The sequence below is a fragment of the Narcine bancroftii genome, chromosome 3, assembly GCF_036971445.1.
Source record: "Narcine bancroftii isolate sNarBan1 chromosome 3, sNarBan1.hap1, whole genome shotgun sequence".
NCBI lineage: Eukaryota > Metazoa > Chordata > Chondrichthyes > Torpediniformes > Narcinidae > Narcine > Narcine bancroftii.
Window position 1 is genome coordinate 219,277,588 of NC_091471.1, and position 22,956 is coordinate 219,300,543.

The following is a 22,956-nucleotide window of genomic DNA, read 5'->3' on the forward strand; positions in this document are numbered from 1 at the left end:
CTGAGTTGGCATGCAAATATGAAGATATTAAGAGAAATCCATAAACCCTTTAAAAGGATAGTTAAATTAAAATACCAAGGATTATGAGTTATTACTTGGATACGATACAGGTACTCCCTGGATGACCGGACGTATCTTGGAATGGACGTATGTCAGAGAATTGCCCTACCTGTGATACTGAAGTAAAACGATTTACTTCCTTCTGTTCTCTATCTCCGAATCCTTCTCATTCTCTTTGTTGCTGCAGACCCTGAGCACCCTGCCGACTCTACATTGGCCTCTAAAATCCGTCTGACCATCAGAATATTGAGCAACAGGATTAGAAAAAAACGGGGACACAGGGAATTAGAATGCTGTGAAATATCTCAACGTGGTGGCCACCAAGGCCAGCCCTCTGGGAGGTTGGACAACAGCCAACATGGCAACCACCATAGATAGGCCCAATTTTCCCCATAATAATGCAAGTTTTATATTTTTTAAATAAATTTGATCGTATGTGCGGATAGACGTAAGTCACATAGGTCGCAAGTCGGGGAGTACCTGTAAACAAGAATGCTGGAGGAACTCAGCAGGTCATGCAGCATCCATGAAAAACAATAAGTAATCAATGTTTTGGGCCTGAGCTCCTCCAGGCATACCAAGATCTGGCAGACACCAGAATAAAAAGGTGAGGGTGGGGTGGGGAAGAGCACAGGATTACAGTAGGTGAATGGTGGTGGGAGGGGGAAGAAAAGAGGTAATGGGGAGGGGTTAGAAGGCTCTGATAGGAGGAAGGAAGGGAATGGGTGGAAAGTATAGGTGATGGGCAGAGGAAAGGTATTAGAGGAATGAGGGAAAGAAAGGAGAGGAAAAAGGAGAAAGGGATGAGGCGATCACCAGAAACTGGAGTAGTCGACATTAATGCCATCTGGTTGGAGACTGCCAAGGCAAAACTTAAGGTGTTGTTCCACCAATTTACATGTGGGTCAACCTTGGGCCATGGACGGACATGTCAGTGTGGGAATGAAATGTGGAACTGAAGTGGCTGGCTAGTGGGAGGTTCTTGCTGCTGCAGCTGACAGAGTGAAGGTGCTCAATGAAGCAATCCACCAGTCAGTGTCCAGTTTCCTTGATATAGAGTAGGCTTCATCGGGAGCAACAGTCGCAGTAAATGACTCCTGAAGATTCACAAGCAGAGCGTTGTTTCACTTGGAAGGACAATTAGGGGCCTGTGTAGTGGTGAGGGAGAAGTTCCTGCAGCACTTTTGTGTATTGTTCCAGTTCTCCAGGAGCTACAGATTTCCTGTATAACCTGGGTATCTTACAGCAATTTCCTTCAATTAAATGAACAGGGAAACATTCCTGGCACATCCTCAGACCTATCACCAATGGCTACTAGCCCTAAGTGCTGTGATAACATCAGAAAATAACCAGCAGGCAGACACCTATCCCTGAATTCCCAAATACAAATATGCACACAGAAAAATCGGCAGTCTTGCTGATCTATTTACTTGGACCAAATCTGGACAAATGCCCTCCACAGAAGAGAGAACTTTGAGCAATGGTTATTAACAGAACAGAAAAAATGTCTAGTTACTTACTGTAATATAATTTTAACATTTACCTGGACCCATACAAAATGATGTGATTACACCAAGGATGGAGAAGACACTCACATAAGACATCCAAAAAACTTTGTCCTGAAAAATATGTATTTCAAAGCAACATATTTTACAAATTCAGGAGACAGTCAAAATTTAGCACACATTTCCTTCAAAACTTCTGATAACATTTACTTTCAAATCAAGAAAACTTAGGTTTGCAACTTGAGAGTTGGTTTTATAAACAATTCTAATACCAAGTAACAATGTCTAGTTATTCTGTGTTAACAAACAGACACTCAGTGTATATGGTAGGCAACTACCTCCCCTCCAAACTTCCCCCATTAAATACCTCCTGCCCCACCTGCGTTAGAGTCTACAAGGGTTCAACAGGTGGAATAGAAGAAAGCCATCCTCAACCTCAAGGCAATGCCTGGAAACAAGTGTGAGCATTTAATCTTTACGATATTTATTGCTTTGTGATTAACAATGTTTGAGAGAGCAACTTTCTATAGATGAAACAACAAAGCAAGTAGTGAGTAAAGCAATACCTCTAGAAACTCTGCAGAGGTTCTACACGATGGAAGTGTGAGCCACCGACGAGCTGTTGGAGGAACTCAGCAGATCAGGCAGCATCCAGAGGTAGAAGTGCTCAGCTAAGGTTTCAGGATGGGACCCTGGATTGAGTTTATAAGGCTAATTGGGAGCTGGATTTAATGAGCAAGTCTACAACTGACGTTGTCAGGAGTTGTTTCAGGACAAGTGAAATTAGAATTCGGGACCAGCAAGTTCTTGTAAGGAGGAAAGGTGGGAATGACGCAGTTCAAGGATCCAGAATGATGAGCGAGGTTATGAATCTGATCAAAGAGAAAAAGTAAACAGTATAGTTTAAGAAGCTAAAATCAGATAGGGCCCTGGGGAGAGACAAATATTGCAGGAAAGAGCTCCAGCATTGCCCAAGGGGGCCATGAAACATCCATGGCAAGCAGGATCAAAGAGAATCCCAAGGCATTTTATACAGCAATTAAAAACAAGATGACTAGAATGTCATCACTCAATGATGAAGTAAGGAATTTATGCTAAGAAAGTGGGTGAGGTTCTAATGAATATTTTGCATTGGTATTTCCCAAGAAGGATCCAGAAGAAGCTATATGGAGCATGGGGAAGAGAATGTTAAAATGTTAGGGAATTTTGAAATAAAGAAAGAGATGATACCAGGTTTTTTTCTGAGACAATTTAGGCAGTTAAACCCCCAGGTCTTGACATATATCCCAGGTAATTGAAGGAGGCACATGAGGAGATAGATGGCTGCAGATACGGATGAGGTGGAGGAATGTATAAGGGAGAGAGTATTAAGTGCCTGGAATGGGCTGCCAGAAGTAGTAGTGAAAGCAAATAATATAGAAGCATTTAAGAGGGTTCTAGATAGACACATGAGTACTAAGGGAATTCAGGAAGCAATGTGCTACTTTAACTTGGGCATCAACTTGGGCAGCACAGTTAGTGTAGAGGCTAGCGCAACACTGTTACAGCCACCAGAGACTTGGGTTCGAATCCAGCACTCTCTTTCAGAAGTTTATACGTTCTCCCTGTGTCTCTGTGGGTTTCCTTGTGGGGGGGGGGGTTCTGGTTTCCTCTCGCCGTTCAAAACTTACTGGGATTGTAATTCAATTGGGTGTAATTGGGCAGCACGGTCTCATGGGCCGAAGAGCCTGTTACTGTGCTGTAGGTCTGAATTTAAAATAATATGTGATCTGCTTGGCACAGACAAGAGCCTCTTTCTGTCTTGTTCTGTTCTATGTTGGCAATCCTTCCTCTCCATTCTCTGCACCCTGCAAACTACCTCCATACATCTTTAAGGAATAGAAATGAGGAAAGGTCTTAGCAGAAGTTAATATGATTACAGGTACATAATCCTTTATCTGGAACCCTTGGGGAACAGTGTGTTCTGAATTTCAGATTTTTCCAGATTTCAGAACAAAAGCCAACTGTTCAAGATTTAAGTCCTCCCGAATTGTGTTGCTGTATCCACCCTCTTCCAGTCGCACTGGCATCTCTGTCCCCCTCGCCCACCCGAGTCGCGCTGCCATCTCTCCCCCCTGTCCACCCGAATCGCACTGCCATCTCTCTCTCCTCCCCCACCCACCTGAATCGCACTGCCATCTCTCCCTCCTCCCCCCACCCACCCGAGTCACGCTGCCATTTCTCTCCCCCCCTGCCCGCCCGAGTCGCGCTGCTGTCTCTCTCCCCCTGACTGCCCGAGTTGCGTTGCCGTCTCTCTCTCCTCCCCCCTCGCCCGCCCGAGTCACACTGCCATCTCTCTCCCCCCTTGCCCACTCGAATCGCGCTGCCGTCTCTCTCTCCTATCCCCCTCGCCCGCCCGAGTCGCGCTCCTATCTCTCTCCCTCGCACGCCCGAGCCGCGCTGCTGTTTCTCCCTCCCATCCATCTGAGTCACGCTGCCATCTCTCTCCCCCCTTGCCTACTCAAATCGCGCTGCCGTCTCTCACTCCTATCTCCCTCGACCCCCCCGAGTCGTGCTCTTATCTCTCTCCCACCCGCCCGCCTGAGTCGCACTGCCATCTCTCTCACCCCTGCCCGCCCGAGTCGTGCTGCTGTTTCTCCCTCCCACCCACCTGAGTCATGCTGCCATCTCTCTCCCTCCTTGCCCACCTGAATCGCGCTGCCGTCTCTCTCTCCTACCCCCCCCGCCTGCCCAAGTCGCATTGCCGTCTCTCTCAACTCGCCCGCCCGAGTCACACTGCCGTCTCCCTCCCCCTGCCCGCCCAAGTCGCACTCCCGTCTCTCTCTCACCCGCCCGCCCGAATCACGCTGCCATCTCTCTCCCCACCCCCCTGGCCAAACCTAGTCGCGCTGCTGTGTGTGTGTGTGTCTCTCTCTCCCTCCGCTGTACCAGCATCAGGAAAAAAATGCCGGTTTTTGGAGCTTTCCAGATTTTAGATGTCCGAATAAAGGATTGTGTACCTGTATAATAATTTTCGTGACTATCCCCATGACAACAGACTGTAACACTCTGTAATTTAAAGAGTACTGATTACCTTTCTGGTGTTTTTTCCCAACAAAAGTGCTTTGTCTTTTCTTTTTCTTGTATTTGATTATTGTAATATTTTGCTGAATATAGAGCCTTTTACACTAGCCTGCATGTAAATGATTTAACACCAGTTTTAGATGTAGAAAGGTGAATATATACTGCAGCTTCATGTTTCACTTTTGCCTCTTCCACACTCATACATGAGTAGCTCTATATTTTAGTAGCTCTAATGATGTGCATTGACAGTGTTCACAGCCACATTTTTCACATTTAACTGCCGATAATCCGAAACAAGGGCCTCTCCAGTCAGCAGCCAATTCAGTTGGTGTGGTCAGGAGCGGAGGTGAAATGAGACTTGGCCATTTTACCCAGGTGCATAAACTCAGGAGATATAAATTTAACATAAATATCTACTGTCCTTAATAACCAACAGGGCCAGAAGGAGGGGAAAGAAGCTAGATATAAATGTCATCTGACACCGTTAGATGAAAAAAAAGTCAGAAAGGGGCATCTTCAGAGAATTGAGCAGAGCACCAGCGCATATTGTATGGGCCATAAAGATTCCAGCATCTGCAGTGTCCCTTGTGCCTTCAGAGCACTGAGCGCGTGCACGAGAGGTTCCAGCAAGGGTTTCGTTAAAACGATAATTTAATAGATGTACCTGTAGATTTAATGAAACCGTGAGCAATCCAAAGAAGAATGACATGAAACTGAATCCACCAATGAGAAGGGACCTCCGGCCAAGTCTTTCAATGGTCAAACTCTGGGGGGTGGGGGGGAAAAAAAGATTTTTTATTTTCGAGTTAAAAATAATTGCAAGCTGTTTACATTCTTTTCCCAGACAAAGTATGGAAACGAGAGCTAAAGCTGTCACGCAGACATATGCCGGTGTGAGGCAATAGCAGTCTCATGCATCATTGACAAAGACGTCACAAATTACTGGGATGAGGAGCCTGCCCAGCTGGTAGACCCCCGACAGATTGGTGTGCCGTACACAAAATGCTGGAGGAACTCAGTGGATCAGGCGGCATCCATGGGAGGCAATAGACAGTTAATACTTTGGGCGGAAAAGATTCATCAGGAATTCCCAACGAAGGGTCTCACACCAAAACGTTGATGCCTGACCCTGACAAGCAATTTCAGTGTTGCTCTGTTTTTCAGCTTCTACCGTCTCCCTCGTTTACCTCAGACGTGCACGACATTCCCTTGCACATGATTTTCGATCAGGCAATATCCAATTAAAAGGAACAATACAAAAGGCTTAATAAATAAAATTTAAGGGACCCCAAATGCAAAATAATTATCTACAAATCCAACACAGTGTTCAGTGGAACTCTTTACTCGGAGGCATGTAACCATGGTGAGTGCTTGACGTGTACATAAAGAAAAAACAAACAGAAGAGCATGTTGGTCAGAAGAGATAGTGTGGAGTGAGATGGTGCTCATGAGAAGCACCATCACCAGTAAAGATCACTTGGGTGAATGTCTTCTTCCCTGTTGAAACTAGTTTGGCAGTGGTGGGGGTTCGGTGGGGGGGGGGTGGGGTGGGAATCAGAATGTGAGGGCAGAGATTAGGGTAGAAGGACAAAAACATGATGATATATGCTCTGAGTTGGTGAGGAAGGACAGGCAGGGGATGAAACATAAAGGTACCCAGTTAGAGAGTTGGAAATGTGTCTATTTCAACGCGAGGCATATTAGGAATAAAGGAGATGAACTTAGAGTGTGGATCAGTATGTGGAACTACGATGTTGTGGCCGTTACAGATACTTGGCTGGAGGAAGGGCAAGGACTGGTTGATGCAGGTACCCGGGTTTTGATGTTTTAAAAAGAATAGGACGGGAGGTAGAAAGGGGGTAGGGGATAGCATTACTGGTCAGGGTAGTATCACAGCTTCAGGAAGGGAGGATGCTGTAGAGGGAGTGTCCACTGAGTCGGTGTGGGTGGAAGTCAGAAATAGGAAGGGAGTAATCACTGTGCTGGGAGAAGTCTATAGGCTCCCAAATAGCCCTTGGGAAACTGAGGAGAAGATAAGTAGGCAGATTTTGGAATGGTGCAGGAAATACAGGGTTGAAGTTATGGGTGATTTCAACTTCCCCAATATTGACTGGCACCTCCTGACGGCAAGAGGGGTTGATGCAACTAGCAATGTCTTACTGTTTGATTAGACTTGGCTGCCAGTAGGGGCTGACCCACAGTATACAGATCTGTAATAGAGAATTGCAGCCTCATGTTGCTGTTTATAACAAATTTAAAGTAAAGAACCTTTTCCTTCATCCATGTGTTGTTTAATAATTCACACATACAAATACAAGATGAAACAGGTATCAGAGATATTTGTTTTTACACAGAGTGGTGGGTGCCTGGAACCCATTGCCGGTGGTTGAGGCTGGTACAATAGGGGCATTCAAAAGACTCTTAGGTAGACAAATAGATGTAAGGAAAATTCATAAATGTTAAATTCTGTGCACAATATGAGAATTGCCTGATACCGGTGAATTTGGAGAAGTGAAAAGTGAATGATTGGACAGTGAAACAGAGAACTTTCCTGAACATATACACATTATATACACATGCGCTTAGAATTAGAAGGGAGTTAAGTTACTAGTAATGTTAAAGTTTGATCTTGTTATTATGTTTAAAGAAAATTAAAAGCAACTTTTGTTTAAATAACCATTGTCTTGGTGAATTTCTATAACCGCTGGGTTTTGGAGTCCTCTGGGCTGCTAACAGTTGAATGTCTAAATTTAAAAATTTATGTTCTCATTATAAAGCCATCATAAGCTTTAGTTCCAAAAATAATGAAGGAAATAAAAGTACTCCTTGATATTGCTCCTTCTATTGTAAGGTCCACTCCACCTCTCGGAACTGGAGTCTCCTTCAGTGCTTAAAGTTAAGATATTTTGACTAGTTGAATTTTTTCTTTCTTTTTCTTCTTTTCTTTGGCTTGGCTTCGCGGACGAAGATTTATGGAGGGGGTAAAAAGTCCACGTCAGCTGCAGGCTCGTTTGTGGCTGACCAGTCCGATGCGGGACAGGCAGACACGATTGCAGCGGTTGCAAGGGAAAATTGGTTGGTTGGGGTTGGGTGTTGGGTTTTTCCTCCTTTGCCTTTTGTCAGTGAGGTGGGCTCTGCGGTCTTCTTCAAAGGAGGCTGCTGCCCGCTAAACTGTGAGGCGCCAAGATGCACGGTTTGAGGCGTTATCAGCCCATTGGCGGTGGTCAATGTGGCAGGCACCAAGAGATTTCTTTAGGCAGTCCTTGTACCTTTTCTTTGGTGCACCTCTGTCACGGTGGCCAGTGGAGAGCTCGCCATATAATACGATCTTGGGAAGGCGATGGTCCTCCATTCTGGAGACGTGACCCATCCAGCACAGCTGGATCTTCAGCAGCGTGGACTCGATGCTGTCGACCTCTGCCATCTCGAGTACCTCGACGTTAGGGGTGTGAGCGCTCCAATGGATGTTGAGGATGGAGCGGAGACAACGCTGGTGGAAGCGTTCTAGGAGCCGTAGGTGGTGCCGGTAGAGGACCCATGATTCGGAGCCGAACAGGAGTGTGGGTATGACAACGGCTCTGTATACGCTTATCTTTGTGAGGTTTTTCAGTTGGTTGTTTTTCCAGACTCTTTTGTGTAGTCTTCCAAAGGCGCTATTTGCCTTGGCGAGTCTGTTGTCTATCTCATTGTCGATCCTTGCATCTGATGAAATGGTGCAGCCGAGATAGGTAAACTGGTTGACCGTTTTGAGTTTTGTGTGCCCGATGGAGATGTGGGGGGGCTGGTAGTCATGGTGGGGAGCTGGCTGATGGAGGACCTCAGTTTTCTTCAGGCTGACTTCCAGGCCAAACATTTTGGCAGTTTCCGCAAAGCAGGACGTCAAGCGCTGAAGAGCTGGCTCTGAATGGGCAACTAAAGCGGCATCATCTGCAAAGAGTAGTTCACGGAATACCATGATTGGAAACGTGTTCATTTATTCAAAAACAACATCATTTCCCCAATAGTCGATGGGTTACAAGCTGGGCATGGAAGATAGTTAAATCGTGGTTTATCAGAATTAGGAGTTTGTTGCATTAGCACTTGGATGATATTCTATACTGATTTAACTCAGTCTATGCTTGGCAGAAGGTCATAATTGTTTGGAATAATAACTTAGCAACAGCATAATTATATCAAGAGACTTGCAAAATGACCAAACCCCAGATTTTCAAATTGCCAGTAGTTTTGTACGAGTGCCCATAAATGTTTTGTTGCCAGCCTTAGGTAATATGAAATGCAAAAATCATAGTTAAAAACAATGCAAGGCTGCAATATTGAATCATGTCATCAGCCCACCAGATCTGTGCAAACAATCCCCATTCTCTGCACAAAGAATCTGTTTCTATCCAAATGTTTAATCCTTCTGGTGAATATCTTAATTTTTTTCTTCCATTGAGCTAAATCAGATGGAAACAATTAATCAACTGCAATGGTGACACATTTCATCTATTGTCACGATCAGGTGCTGAATGAAGTGAAACTGTATTTCTGTGTAAATATTAATACATTGTACTCATTTTTCATACTCTTATCTTTCTGTATATCATTTAACAACATTTTTTCCAAAGTAATTCATTGGTTGATACAGAACATCCACGGCTATATAATGGTAGATTTTTATAGCATAGAAACAGGCCCTTTGACCCAACCTGTCCATTCCGACCAAGATGTCTGCCTCAGCGAGTCCATTTGCCTTCAACCCATATCCCTCCAAACCTTTCCTAATAATGTCCCTGTTTAATTGTCATTTAAATGCTACAACTTTACCTTTGGCAGTTCATTGCAAATACCCAACACTCCCACATGGAAAAGGTGCTCCTCAGCGCTATTTTAAATCTTTCCCCTCTATTCTTAAATTTGTAACTTCTAGTTTTAGATTCTCCTATCCTGGAAAAAAGATGAGAAGCAGATATGTTATCTATGCCCCTCGACTCCTTGGAGTAAAGTCCCAGCCCATTCAGCCCTGCCAGTCTTGACAATATGCTCGTGAAATGTAATTGCACCCAATCCAGCTTAATGATACCTTTACTACAGCCGGATGACCAGAACTGTGAACAATACTCCCAAGAGTGATATCACCACTGTCTGGTACAGTTGTAACATGACGATCCAGTACTCAATGCTCTACTGAGTAAGGCAAATATGTCATATGCCTCCTTCATCAAACAGTCGTTACTTTCATGGAACTGTATCCTCAAGGCTCTCTGTTCTACATCACTCTCCAGTCCCCTACTATTTACTATTATCAATCCTCTCCAGCTTTGACCTTCCAAGGTGTGACACCTTCCCCTTATCAGTGGTATGTCCCACTTTGGCCTGCTTACCGGATTCATCAAGATCAGTGGTCCTCAATCTTTTCCTTTCCACTCACGTACCACTTCAAGTAATTCCTACGCCATCAGTGCTCTGTGATTAGTAAGGGATTGCTTAAGGTGGGATGTGGGTGGGAAGAGAAGATTGGGAATCACTGCTCTCGGACACAATTGTTACTGAAATATTTTGCTTGAGAAAAATTGTCGTTGGCCCATTTCCTTTGGAGTTCTGAAACTGTGCACATAATGAGTCAATGAGGTACAATTTTTGGTTTTCAAACATTTTCTTTCCACTCAAATACCATCTCAAGCAATCCCTTACTAATCACAGAGCACTTATGGCATAGGGAATACTTAAAGTGGTATGTGAGTGGGAAGAAAAAGGTTGAGAACCACTGCTCTAGATTCTATTGTAATCTCAGATAATCTTTTTAAATGTCCACTATACCGCCAATTCTACGTACTTACTAATTGTTATCTTCATCCTTTACATTGACAACAACAGTGGACCCGGCACCATTCCCTGCAGCATAACATTGGACACAGATGTTCATTCTCATCCTGTGTCTCCTACCATAAAGTCAATTCTGTATCCAATTGGCCAGCTTCCGCTGGATCCCATTCAATCTGATCTTCACTCAGCCTATTGTGTGGGACCCTGTCAAAGGGTCAAGGTTTCTTTACTGTCATGCGCGTAAACACACAAAGTTTATTTTTGTTTGGTCATAACGACACACAAAAGGAGGCAAAGGTACTCTAATGCTCCACCCAGGAAGAGAAAGAGAAGCAAAAGAGTATCCCTTCAGAGACATTGAGTGTGCAAGGATCCCACCACCAACTCCAATGCTGCTGCTTCCTGCGCTCCTGAAGCCTCCGTATCCAGTGAAGAACCCAAGCATGATGCATCCAAGACCCCCTCCCAGGCCTCTGGTCTGAACCCTTGATGACGATAAGGGAGCCGTCAATGTCAGAGGCCTGCTTGCCATCAGCAAGCTCACAGATCCTGGTCCCAATTCCCGATTCCCATGAGCCAGTCTCCAGCACCCACAGCCTGGGTTGAGGCCTTTGGCCTCTGAACCTCTCACTGGTTCATTAATGTAATCCCTTGGTCACTTCCCAGATGCTCCCTGTCAGTAGGGTGATATTCTCCCACACTGCTGCCCTCCGCAGGTCCGCTGCCACTATCCTCTACCCTGTAGGGCCACCTCCTAGGTGCTTCTTCTCAACAGGGTAGTGTTCTTGCACTCTATGCTTTGTACTGGACCATTGATTCCCTCCCCAGAGCCTGCAATCCTCATGGCCTGGTCTGCCAAGCATAGGTGCTGTCACCTTTGGCAAAATGCTCTGTGGGCATTCTGACATTAATAAAGACATCACTTCCCCCGTTCTACAGGCGGTTTAAATGTGTACAGTGCTGTTGAGTGCAACAATCGTGGAAGAGAACTGGAAGAGCTATATCTGCTCTCTACTCCTCACAGGTCCACACCAACTACAGCACTGTGATTCAGGCCTTTTAGCCTTCAAGTCGACCACATCCACTGCCCTGCCTTGTGTATCGGGAAGAGTTGTGGCTGTCACGTGATAGCACTGTCCTCTACCTAGTCAGAGGACACACTAGCTGCCAATCAAGGTTTGGTGCCACCCCACCCATTAGTGCATACCTTGCCATTGGGTACCATGTAAATTACCTGGAATGGACTCTGCAGCCTGCTGTACTTGGCCTTGGGCCATTGGCTGTTGGAAATGGATTAACCCTCCTTCCACTGAGCTATTGGCCCCCAGTAAATGATGTGGGCTTGTCCCTCCAGCACTATAAAGGTGCCATGTGCTCTTTGTACTCTCTCTTTGCCAGCTTGGGACCACCCTGCTTCACTCCAGGCCTAGAAATGTGGAAGGGTTCTGGAGAAACTGTTGGTAAGATGTGCACTGCTAAAAGGGTTGGGAGTGTTTAATTAGTGTCCCTTGTAGAATAGAGCTGGGCCTGCACTGAGTCAAGGGGAGGGGGGGGTGGGGCATCATAGTGATTTTTCCTTGATCATTGCATGCATTGCTCCCATTCTATTTTCCCCACGTTTGCTATTACTTTCCCACGGCTGCTGTAATGTGTGTGTGTGTGTCCCACACTTGCCTCCTGTAAATAAAATCCTTCCCTACCAAACTGTGTATCCAGAGTCCTCGTCTTTGGACCTACCAAACCTGTTTCCTCACTTACAACACCTCCACAATCTCTTTAAGAAAACTCGTTAAAATTCATGCAACACTATTTCTTGAGTAGAAAGCCATGCTGACTATCCCTAATCACTCTTTGCCTTTTTAGATGCAAGTAGATTCTCAGAATCCCTTCCAATAACTTACCCACGACTGATGTTGAAGAGTGTTGGGGGAGTGATATTTCAGAGGGTGGCAGCCAGCAACCAGGCCAGTGATGCCACACAGGCTGTGCAGCTCAGAGAGAAGGGCAAAGTCAGGGAGAGTGATAGTGGTATACGAGAGACTGCAGATGCTTCATTCTGGAGCAAAAAAACAACCTGGAGCAAGAACTCGATGGGTCGAGCAGCATCAGTGGGAAATATAGAATGATGAAGGGTTTGGCCTGAAAAGTCCACCATCCTTTCTCTCCCTCCACTCGACCCACTGAAATCCTCCAGCAGGTTATTTTGTTGAGAGTGATAGAGATAGATGACTACATAGTTGGGATGGCGGGGGGAGGTGTCTGGAATGCAGAGAGGAGGTTCTGTGGCCCTAAGCTAGACACCAGGGTGGTGCCTCTCAGGTGCCAAGGTCAAGAATGTCTCTGAGCAGTTGCAGAACTTTCTCTAGGAGGAGGGTGAGCATTCGGAGGTAATTTTCCACAGTGGTAAGCAATGGGATGAGGCCCTGTGGAATGAACAGACCAAAATAGGAAAGAAGTGAAATAGCAGGTCCTTCAGAGTAGTCATCTTTGGATCACTTCCTGGAGCTGATTCAACACTTATGCTGTGGCCATTATTGAGTCATGGCTAAAGGATGGATGTTACTGAGAGTTGAACGTCCAAGGATACACGGTGTATCACAAGGATTGGCGGGGAGGTAGATGGGGTGGCGGGGCTCTGCAGGTAAACGACAATATCAAAGCATTGGAAAGAAGGGACATGGGATCAGAAGAGGAAGAGTCCTTGTGGGTTGAGTTAAGGAATGGTAAAGGTAAAAGGACACCAATGGCAGTTCTACGCAGGTCCCCAAACACCAGCCGCGATGTGGATTATAAAATACAACTGGATAAAGCTCATCAGAAGGACAACATTATGGGGGATTTTAACACAAGAGACAATGTCTTAATAAAGCAGCCTCTATCCTCAAAGACACCCGCCACCCAGGCCATGCCCTCTTCATTCGACTACCATAGGGGCAAAGGTACAGGAGCCTAAAGGCGAGCACTCAGAGACACAAGAACAGCTTCTTCCCCACTGCCATCAGAATCCTGAATAATCAATGAACCAAAGGCACTGCCTTACTTTTTGTGCACTAATATTGTTATTATTTTATTTTTTTATAGTAAAGTAATAAGTTGGTTATAATATGAATATTTGCTCTGTGATGCTGCCACAAAACACCAAATTTCATGACTTGTTTATGACAATAAATTCTAATCTGATTCTGAAGGTAGATTGGGAAAGTCAAGTTAGTGTGCGATCTCAGAAGGGAGAGTTTGTGGAATGCCTATGGGATGGCTTTTTGGAGCATCTTCTTGATGAGCCCACCAGGGGATTGGTCGTTCTGGATAATGAACAAGAGGTGATTAGAGAGCTTAAGGTGAAGGAACCCTTCAGAAGCAGTGATCGCAATATGATTGAGCTCACTTTGAAATTTGAAATGGAGAGGCTAAAGCCCGAGGTGTGGGTATTTCATGAGAGTGGATCTGGCCATGGTCGATTGGAAAAACACATGAATGGGGAAGACAGCAGATCAGCAATGGCTGGAATTTCCGTGCAAAATGAGGAAAATGCAGGACAGGCACACATCAAAAGGGAAGAACATTGTGAATGGGGAAATGAGACAACTGTGGCCGGCGAGAGAAGTTAGAATCAAAGTCAAAGCAAAAGAGAGGACACTGAAAGACTGCAGAGGAACTTGGATAGATTAGGAGGATGGGCAAAGAGGTGGCAGATGATATACAATGTTGGGAAGTGTACGATCATGCACTTTGGTAGAAGAAATAGATGGGAAGACTATTATTGAGGGAGAAAATTCCAAATTCTGAGGGGCACAGGGACTTGGGAGTCCTTGTGTAGGATACCCTAAAGGCTGATCTCCAAGTTGAGCCAGTGGTGAGGATGGTGAATGCAATGTTGGCATTCATTTCTAGAGGGATAGCATACAAGACCAGAGATGTAACGTTAAGATTCTACAAAGCACTGGTCTCACTTGTATTATTGTGTACAGCTTTTGGAACCATATTTGAGTAAAGATGTTCTGGTGTTGGAGAGGGTTCAGAGAAGATTTACTAGAATGATACCAGTGTAATGATTATAATATTTTGGGGAATTTGGTAAGATTTCAAGTAGGTTACATAAATACACACATTTTAAAACAGATCTTATTTGAAAGACTGAAGATCTCTGGAGAATGTAAGCACCTTTCACAAGTAGGTGTTAATTGAACTGACGTCATGAAAATGTTTGGAACTGGAGCCAGGATGACAACAAGTATCTTTCATCAGGGTGCTTACAGGAAGGTCACTCCTGGATTTTGTTTATCTCACAACAGCTTGAGCAGAAGAGAACTCCTGCTGTTTGCTGAAGAAGGTGGGGGTTTTACAAGTGAGTCTCATGGGCTTTCTGGAAGCCCATTGGAGAGAGTTAGAGAAAGAGAAAAAAGTAAGAAATTCTCTCAGTCAGTGTGTGTGGGACACTGAACAGTGCAATCCAGGAAGAAATGATGAAAAGTTCCAAAGCAGTTGATGGCTGGAAGTGCTATCTGTCTGATGTTTCTCTTGGAATAAGAGGAACAAAAGGAGCTCTGTCCTAACCTAAAAGAAAGAGGTTACCATCTGGAAAACCCAGATGGGGAAAGTTTAATCAGCGAGACCTTGAGGTGACTAATGGTGGTACTTCAGTTGTGGAAATCCTGGAACAACAAATCTCTCTGCAAACCCTACAAGAACCTTCCTGAGTGGTGAACATTTACCTTTCTAGTACCAAAGCCTGGTGAACTTTATACATGTTAAATTCTGTGCACAGTATAAGAATTTCCTGCATCCAGAGAACTTGGAAGAAGGAGAAGTGAGATTGAACTGTGAACCAAAGAACTTAAATTTATACACACATTGCATACACGTGTGCTTAGAATTAGAAGGGGGTTAATTTGGGTTAATATAAGTATAGAGTTAAGTTAAAGTTTGATTTTATTTTCATGTTTGAAGTTAATTAAAAATAACTTTTGTTTTAAAAACCACTTGTCTTGGTGAATGTCTATTGCTGCTGGGTTTTGGGGTCTTTTGGGCTCGTAACACCAGGAATGAAAGGGTTAATACATGAGGAACAATTGTCGATCTTGGACTGTACTCGTTGAAGTACAGAAGGATGAGGGGGAACATCATAGAGGAATTTCAAATACTGAAAGGGCTGGATAGAGTAGATGTGGCAAGGATGTTCCCCATGGTCGGGGAATTAACCATAACCATATAACCATATAACCACTTACAGCACAGAACAGGCCAGCTCGGCCCTTCTAGTCCATGCCGTAACAAATCCCCACCCTCCTAGTTCCACTGACCAGCACCCGGTCCATAACCCTCAAGTCCTCTCCTATCCATGTAACTATCCAGTCTTTCCTTAAATGAAACCAATGATCCCGCCTCGACCACGTCTGTCGGAAGCTCATTCCACATCCCTACCACCATTTGCGTAAAGAAATTTCCCCTCATGTTCCCCTTATAATTTTCCCCCTTCAGTCTTAAACCATGCCCTCTAGTTTGAATCTCCCCCACTCTTAATTGAAAAAGCCTATCCACATTTACTCTGCCTGTCCCTTTTAAAATCTTAAACACCTCTATCAAGTCCCCTCTCAATCTTCTACGCTCCAGAGAAAAAAGCCCCAGTCTGCACAACCTTTCCCTGTAACTCAGACCCTGAAATCCTGTCAACATTCTCGTGAACCTTCTCTGCACTCTCTCTATTTTGTTTATATCTTTCCTATAATTTGGTGACCAAAACTGTACACAGTACTCCAAATTTGGCCTCACCAATGCCTTGTACAATTTCATCATAACCTCCCTACTCTTGAATTCAATACTCCGATTTATGAAGGCCAACATTCCAAATGCCTTCTTCACCACACCATCTACCTGAGTATCAGCCTTGAGGGTACTATTTACCATAACTCCTAAATCCCTTTGTTGCTCTGCACATCTCAATAGCCTACCATTTAATGCAAATGACCTATTTAGATTTGCCTTTCCAAAATGTAACACCTCACACTTATCTGTATTAAATTCCATCAGCCATTTCTCAGCCAACACCTCCAGCCTTCCTAAATCACCTTTTCTTTGGCTTGGCTTCGCGGACGAAGATTTAAGGAGGGGGTAAAAGTCCACGTCAGCTGCAGGCTCGTTTGTGGCTGACAAGTCCGATGCGGGACAGTCAGACACAGTTGCAGCGGCTGCAGGGGAAAATTGGTTGGTTGGGGTTGGGTGTTGGGTTTTTCCTCCTTTGCCTTTTGTCAGTGAGGTGGGCTCTGCGGTCTTCTTCAAAGGAGGTTGCTGTCCGCCAAACTGTGAGGCGCCAAGATGCACGGTTTGAGGCGATATCAGCCCACTGGCGGTGGTCAATGTGGCAGGCACCAAGAGATTTCTTTAGGCAGTCCTTGTACCTTTTCTTTGGTGCACCTCTGTCACGGTGGCCAGTGGAGAGCTCGCCATATAACACGATCTTGGGAAGGCGATGGTCCTCCATTCTGGAGACGTGACCCATCCAGCGCACCTGGATCTTCAGCAGCGTGGACTCGATGCTGTCGACCTCTGCCATCTCGAGTACTTCGACGTTAGGGATGAAAGCGCTCCAAAGGATGTTGAGGATGGAGCGGAGACAACGCTGGTGGAAGCGTTCTAGGAGCCGTAGGTGATGCCGGTAGAGGACCCATGATTCGGAGCCGAACAGGAGTGTGGGTATGTCAACGGCTCTGTATACGCTTATCTTTGTGAGGTTTTTCAGTTGGTTGTTTTTCCAGACTCTTTTGTGTAGTCTTCCAAAGGCTCATCGCACATGAACTCCTCAGACTTGACATCGACATAGCCGCTCTCAGTGAAGTCCACCTGGCAGATGTAGGCAGCCTCCAAGAACGCGGCGCGGGCTACACACTCTACTGGTCTGGCAAGCCTTCGGATGAACGACGCCTATCTGGTGTAGGCTTCATGGTCAAGAGCTTCATTGCCTCCAAACTCGAAAACCTTCCGACAGGCCTCTCGGACCGAATTATAATCTACAGTAATCTACCTCAGTGTCCAAAACACCACCAATCTTTGTATCATCCGCAAACTTGCTTATCCAATTTTCCACCCCTACTTCCAGATCGTTAATATATATAACAAACAATATTGGACCCAGGACCGATCCCTGAGGAACTCCACTAGTCACCAGCCTCCAATTGGACAAGGCAACATAATTTTAGGATAAAAGGGCACTAATTTAAAACAGAGATGAGGAAAAATTTCTTTAGTCAAAGGGTTGTGAGTTTGGAACTTGTTGCCACCGGTGGCTGTGGAAGCGAGGTTGTTGGATATATTTAAGGCAGTGATTGATAGGTATTTTAATAGCAGAGCAGACTCGATGGGCCAATGGGCCTACTTCTGCTCCTATATCTTGTGACCTTATACAGATTTATAAGATCATGTGGAGCTCTAGACTGAACGCTTATGGTTTTTTTTCTCAATGTAGATATTTCTGTAACTAAAGGTCATGGATTTTAGGTGAATGGGGAGAAATTTAAGAGGGATCTGATGGGCAACTTTTTTCACAAAGAACGTGGTTTCTATCTGGAACAAGCTACCAGAGGAATCTGAGGAAGTGGGAACAATTTCAACATTCAAAAGACGTCACTTAGGAAGGGATTAGAGCAGTGGTTTGCAAACATTTTCTTTCCATTCACATACCACTTTAAGTATTTCCTATGACATTGGTGTTGTGTGATTAGTAAGGGATTGCTTAGGTGGTATGTGGGTGGAAAGAAAAAGGTTGAAAACCACTGTTTTAATCATCCCTAATTGATACGTTATGTGGACGGTTTCATAACTCCAAAAGAAATGGGCCAGTGACAATTTTTCTCAGGCAAAATATTTCAGTAACAATTGGGTCTAGAACAATGATTCTCAACCTTCCCTTCCCATTCACACCACACCTTAAGCAATCCCTTACTAATCACAGAGCACTGATGGCAGAGGGTTTACTTGAAGTGTTATGTGAATGGAAAGAAAAAGGTTTAAAACCACTATCTAAGAGGTTATGAACCAAATGCAGGCAAGTGGAACTAGCCCAGAATGCCATCTTAGTCAGCACAGATGAGCTGGACCAAAAGGCATCTTCCATGCTGCATGACTCAACAATGATTTGACATCATTTGCCTTGTCCATCTAGGTCACGGATCTTGTTGTTTGGGGCCACACTGGATATCCAACTGTAACTGCATGCATGCATCCAACTCCTTGGATAATTCCGAACCATATTGGGACTCAATGAGCCTCCAGCAATCAAGATTCATAAATGTGGATTTAAAAAGAAAATCTAAAGATATATAATCAATGTTTTTGGCCTGAGCCCTTTGTCGTTATGAGCAAAAAAGCAGGCAGGTACTTGAATAACATGGTTGTGGGGGGGGGGTGGAGGAAGGGGGTGAAGGGCAGGTGAAGGGCAGGGGGATGAACACAGCCCTACAGGCAAAAGGTTATTGGTTGATGTGGGATCAACACTGAGAAGTGATATGAGTCCTTCATTCATTCATCCCTTCTAAATAATCACCCACTTATCCCTCTATGACTCCCTTGTTCACTCATCTCTTCTTATTAATTGCCCTCTTGGAACCTACCCCAGTGACTGCAGGAAGTGCTACACTTGCACCCACACCTCCTCCTGCACCACCATTGAGGCCTCTAACAATATTTCAAAGTGAAGCAAGACTTCACTTTGAAATCTGCAGAAGTCATTTACTGCATCTGATGCTTCAGTTGTGGCCTTTTCCAGCTTGAAGAGACTGGATGCAGACTGCAAGAGCAATGACAGGGATCTCCCAGGGGCCAACCACTTCAATTCCCACGCCCGCGCTGACATGACTGTCCACGGCCTCATGTACTGCCAAACCAAGGCCATTCGTAAATTGGAGGAGCAACACCTAATAGTCCATCTGGTAGTGGGATGGAGGAGGTGGTAGTGGGATGGAGGAGGTGGTAGTGGGATGGAGGTGGTGGTAGTGGGATGGTGGAGTTGGTAGTGGGATGGTGGAGGTGGTAGTGGGGTGGTGGAGGTGGTGGTGGAATGGTGGAGGTGGTGGGATGGTGGTGGTAATGGGATGATTGTGGGATGGCAGAGGTGGTCGTGGGAATGGGATGGTCTTGGGACAGCGGAGGTGGTTGTGGGACGGTGGTCATGGTAGTGGGATCATGGTGGTAGTTAGATGGTGGTAGAGGTAATGGGATGGTGGTGGTGGTTGTAGGATGGTGGAGGTGGTAGCAGAATGGTGGTCATGGTAGTGGGATCATGGTGGTAAATGGTGGAGGTGGTAGTGGGATGGTGGAGGTGGTAGTGGGATCATGGTGGTAGATGGTGGAGGTGGTAGTGGGACGGTGGAGGTGGTAGTGGGACGGTGGAGGTGGTAGTGGGACGGTGGAGGTGGTAGTGGGACGGTGGAGGTGGTAGTGGGACGGTGGAGGTGGTAGTGGGACGGTGGAGGTGGTAGTGGGACGGTGGAGGTGGTAGTGGGACGGTGGAGGTGGTAGTGGGACGGTGGAGGTGGTAGTGGGACGGTGGAGGTGGTAGTGGGACGGTGGAGGTGGTAGTGGGAAGGTGGAGGTGGTAGTGGGATGCTGGAGGTGGTAGTGGGTCGGTGGAGGTGGTAGTGGGACTGTGGAGGTGGTAGTGGGATGGTAGTGGGATGGTGGTGGTAGTGGGATGGTGGAGGTGGTAGTGGGATCATGGTGGTAGATGGTGGAGGTGGTAGTGGGACGGTGGAGGTGGTAGTGGGACGGTGGAGGTGGTAGTGGGACGGTGGAGGTGGTAGTGGGACGGTGGAGGTGGTAGTGGGACGGTGGAGGTGGTAGTGGGACGGTGGAGGTGGTAGTGGGACGGTGGAGGTGGTAGTGGGACGGTGGAGGTGGTAGTGGGACGGTGGAGGTGGTAGTGGGACGGTGGAGGTGGTAGTGGGACGGTGGAGGTGGTAGTGGGACGGTGGAGGTGGTAGTGGGACGGTGGAGGTGGTAGTGGGACGGTGGAGGTGGTAGTGGGACGGTGGAGGTGGTAGTGGGATGGTGGTCATGATAGTGGGATTGTGATGGTAGTTGGATGGTGGTAGAGGTAATGTGATGGTGGTGGGGGGTAGTGGGATGGTTATATTCGGATGGTGGTGGGGGTTGTGGTGCTTTTCAAACATCAATGATGAATCAACTCATCTTTTGCAAAGTACCCATGTTCAATTGCAGCATCTATGGGGTGAAACAAGAATGTTTGCAGAATCTGTGATTGTTGTTTATACATAAAAATGCTGGAGAAACTAAGCAGGACCCACTGAGTTTGTTGGAGGTGAAGATATGTAAACATTGTTTCAGGCCTGGGATCTTTGTTAAGGGCTGAGCACAAAGCAGGCAAGTGCCTGAATAAAAATGCTGAGTGAGTAGGTGGTTTGTGGGGAAGGGAGGAGGGAAGTATTGACAGGGGAAAGAACAGCACCGGCCAACAGCCGAGGCTATAGGTGGCCTCTTTCCAGCATTGCACGAGACAAGGGTGGACATGTCAGCATGGGATTGTGGCAAGGAATTTAAATAGATGGCCCTTTAGAGATTCTCCTACATTACAACAGACAGAGCGAAGATGCTTAACAAAATGATCTATCTGCTTTCAGTCTCTCCAATGCAGAGGAGGCCACAATGGGAGCACACGATGCAGTAGATGACTGCTGGAGATTCGAAAGTGCAATATTGCTTCACTTGGAAGGACTGTTCGGGGCTCTAAATGGTGGCTCAGGAGGAGGTATAGATGCACATGTAACAGTTCCTGCTGTCACAGGGGTAAGTAGCAAGGAGGCAATTAGTGGAGATGAGTGGATGAGGGAGTTACATAGGGAGTGGTCCCTGTACTTTCCTCTCCTGTCCTCGGTCTAAATCCAACTATGCTCTCTTGGCTGTAGACCTGTGTTCCTCCCCCTGCCCCTTCTTCCCTCCTCCCATCACATATATATTCAGGTGCCTGCCTGCTTTCCACTCATTCCTTGACACCTGAAATGCTGGTTATATATCTTTGCCTTTGATGGACTCTGTGGGAGCTGCTGAGTCTCTCACACATTTGGGTGTATTAGCAGAGATCAACAGATGTGCTTCCCATAGGATTTTGCCACCCATGCTTGGTCTGGAACTCCTGTGTCAATGCAGCCCTTTAATATATAAATTAACTGAATCAATTGCATTAATCAACCGGTTTATTTGCACCTCCTCCATTTGGGTCTCCAATGCCATATTTCTACTCATTTTCACCTTAATTTGGGAGTTCAAGCATGGATACTGGTTTGGGCAGCAGCCCTAATTGTTTACCATGTCTTCATGTCCTCAGAACTTGCAGTTTGGTCTGGTTCGCAAGTCTGGTCAATGACAGATATTCCAATTGACAGCAGATGCACTTTGCTACATTCCAGAAATTAACCACACCAGTAATGAATTTTTGTTATCTATATATCGAGTCCACGCTGCTGAAGATCCAGCTGCGCTGGATGGGTCACGTCTCCAGAATGGAGGACCATCGCCTTCCCAAGATCGTGTTATATGGCGAGCTCTCCACTGGCCACCATGACAGAGGTGTACCAAAGAAAAGGTACAAGGATTGCCTAAAGAAATCTCTTGGTGCCTGCCACATTGACCACCGCCAGTGGGCTGATAACGCAGAGCCCACCTCACTGACAAAAGGCAAAGGAGGAAAAACCCAACACCCAACCCCAACCCACCAATTTTCCCCTGCAACCGCTGCAACCGTGTCTGCCTGTCCCGCATCGGACTTGTCAGCCACAAACGAGCCTGCAGCTGACGTGGACTTTTTACCCCCTCCATAAATCTTCGTCCGCGAAGCCAAGCCAAAGAAGAAGATATAAAATTTTATTTATATATATATATATTTGTGGTAATATGTATTTGTGTGTGTTTATTTAAGATATAAAATGTAAATTTGTGTTTATTTAAATAAACACACACAAATACATATTACCACAAATATATATATATATAAATAAAATTTTATATCTTCTTCTTTGGCTTGGCTTCGCGGACGAAGATTTATGGAGGGGGTAAAAAGTCCACGTCAGCTGCAGGCTCGTTTGTGGCTGACAAGTCCGATGCGGGACAGGCAGACACGGTTGCAGCGGTTGCAGGGGAAAATTGGTGGGTTGGGGTTGGGTGTTGGGTTTTTCCTCCTTTGCCTTTTGTCAGTGAGGTGGGCTCTGCGGTCTTCTTCAAAGGAGGTTGCTGCCCGCCAAACTGTGAGGCGCCAAGATGCACGGTTTGAGGCGTTATCAGCCCACTGGCGGTGGTCAATGTGGCAGGCACCAAGAGATTTCTTTAGGCAGTCCTTGTACCTTTTCTTTGGTGCACCTCTGTCACAGTGGCCAGTGGAGAGCTCACCATATAACACGATCTTGGGAAGGCGATGGTCCTCCATTCTGGAGACGTGACCCATCCAGCGCAGCTGGATCTTCAGCAGCGTGGACTCGATGCTGTCGACCTCTGCCATCTCGAGTACTTCGACGTTAGGGAT

At 45.9% G+C, this 22,956-nt stretch overlaps 1 protein-coding gene across 3 annotated transcripts in view; it reads right to left on the reverse strand.

Moving 5' to 3' along the window:
- The window catches only part of slc2a9l2 (solute carrier family 2 member 9, like 2), a 316,787-nt gene that overhangs the window by 44,621 nt on the left and 249,210 nt on the right, over positions 1 to 22,956 (reverse strand). For 2 of the 3 annotated variants that reach the window (XM_069926646.1, XM_069926648.1), the window contains exons 10-11: positions 5,293 to 5,394; positions 1,604 to 1,679 (exon numbers count right to left, since the gene is read on the reverse strand). In XM_069926646.1, the coding sequence (XP_069782747.1) occupies positions 1,604 to 1,679; positions 5,293 to 5,394 (178 nt within the window). The remainder of the gene's footprint in view (positions 1 to 1,603; positions 1,680 to 5,292; positions 5,395 to 22,956) is intronic. The other variant, XM_069926647.1, reaches the window with a different exon arrangement.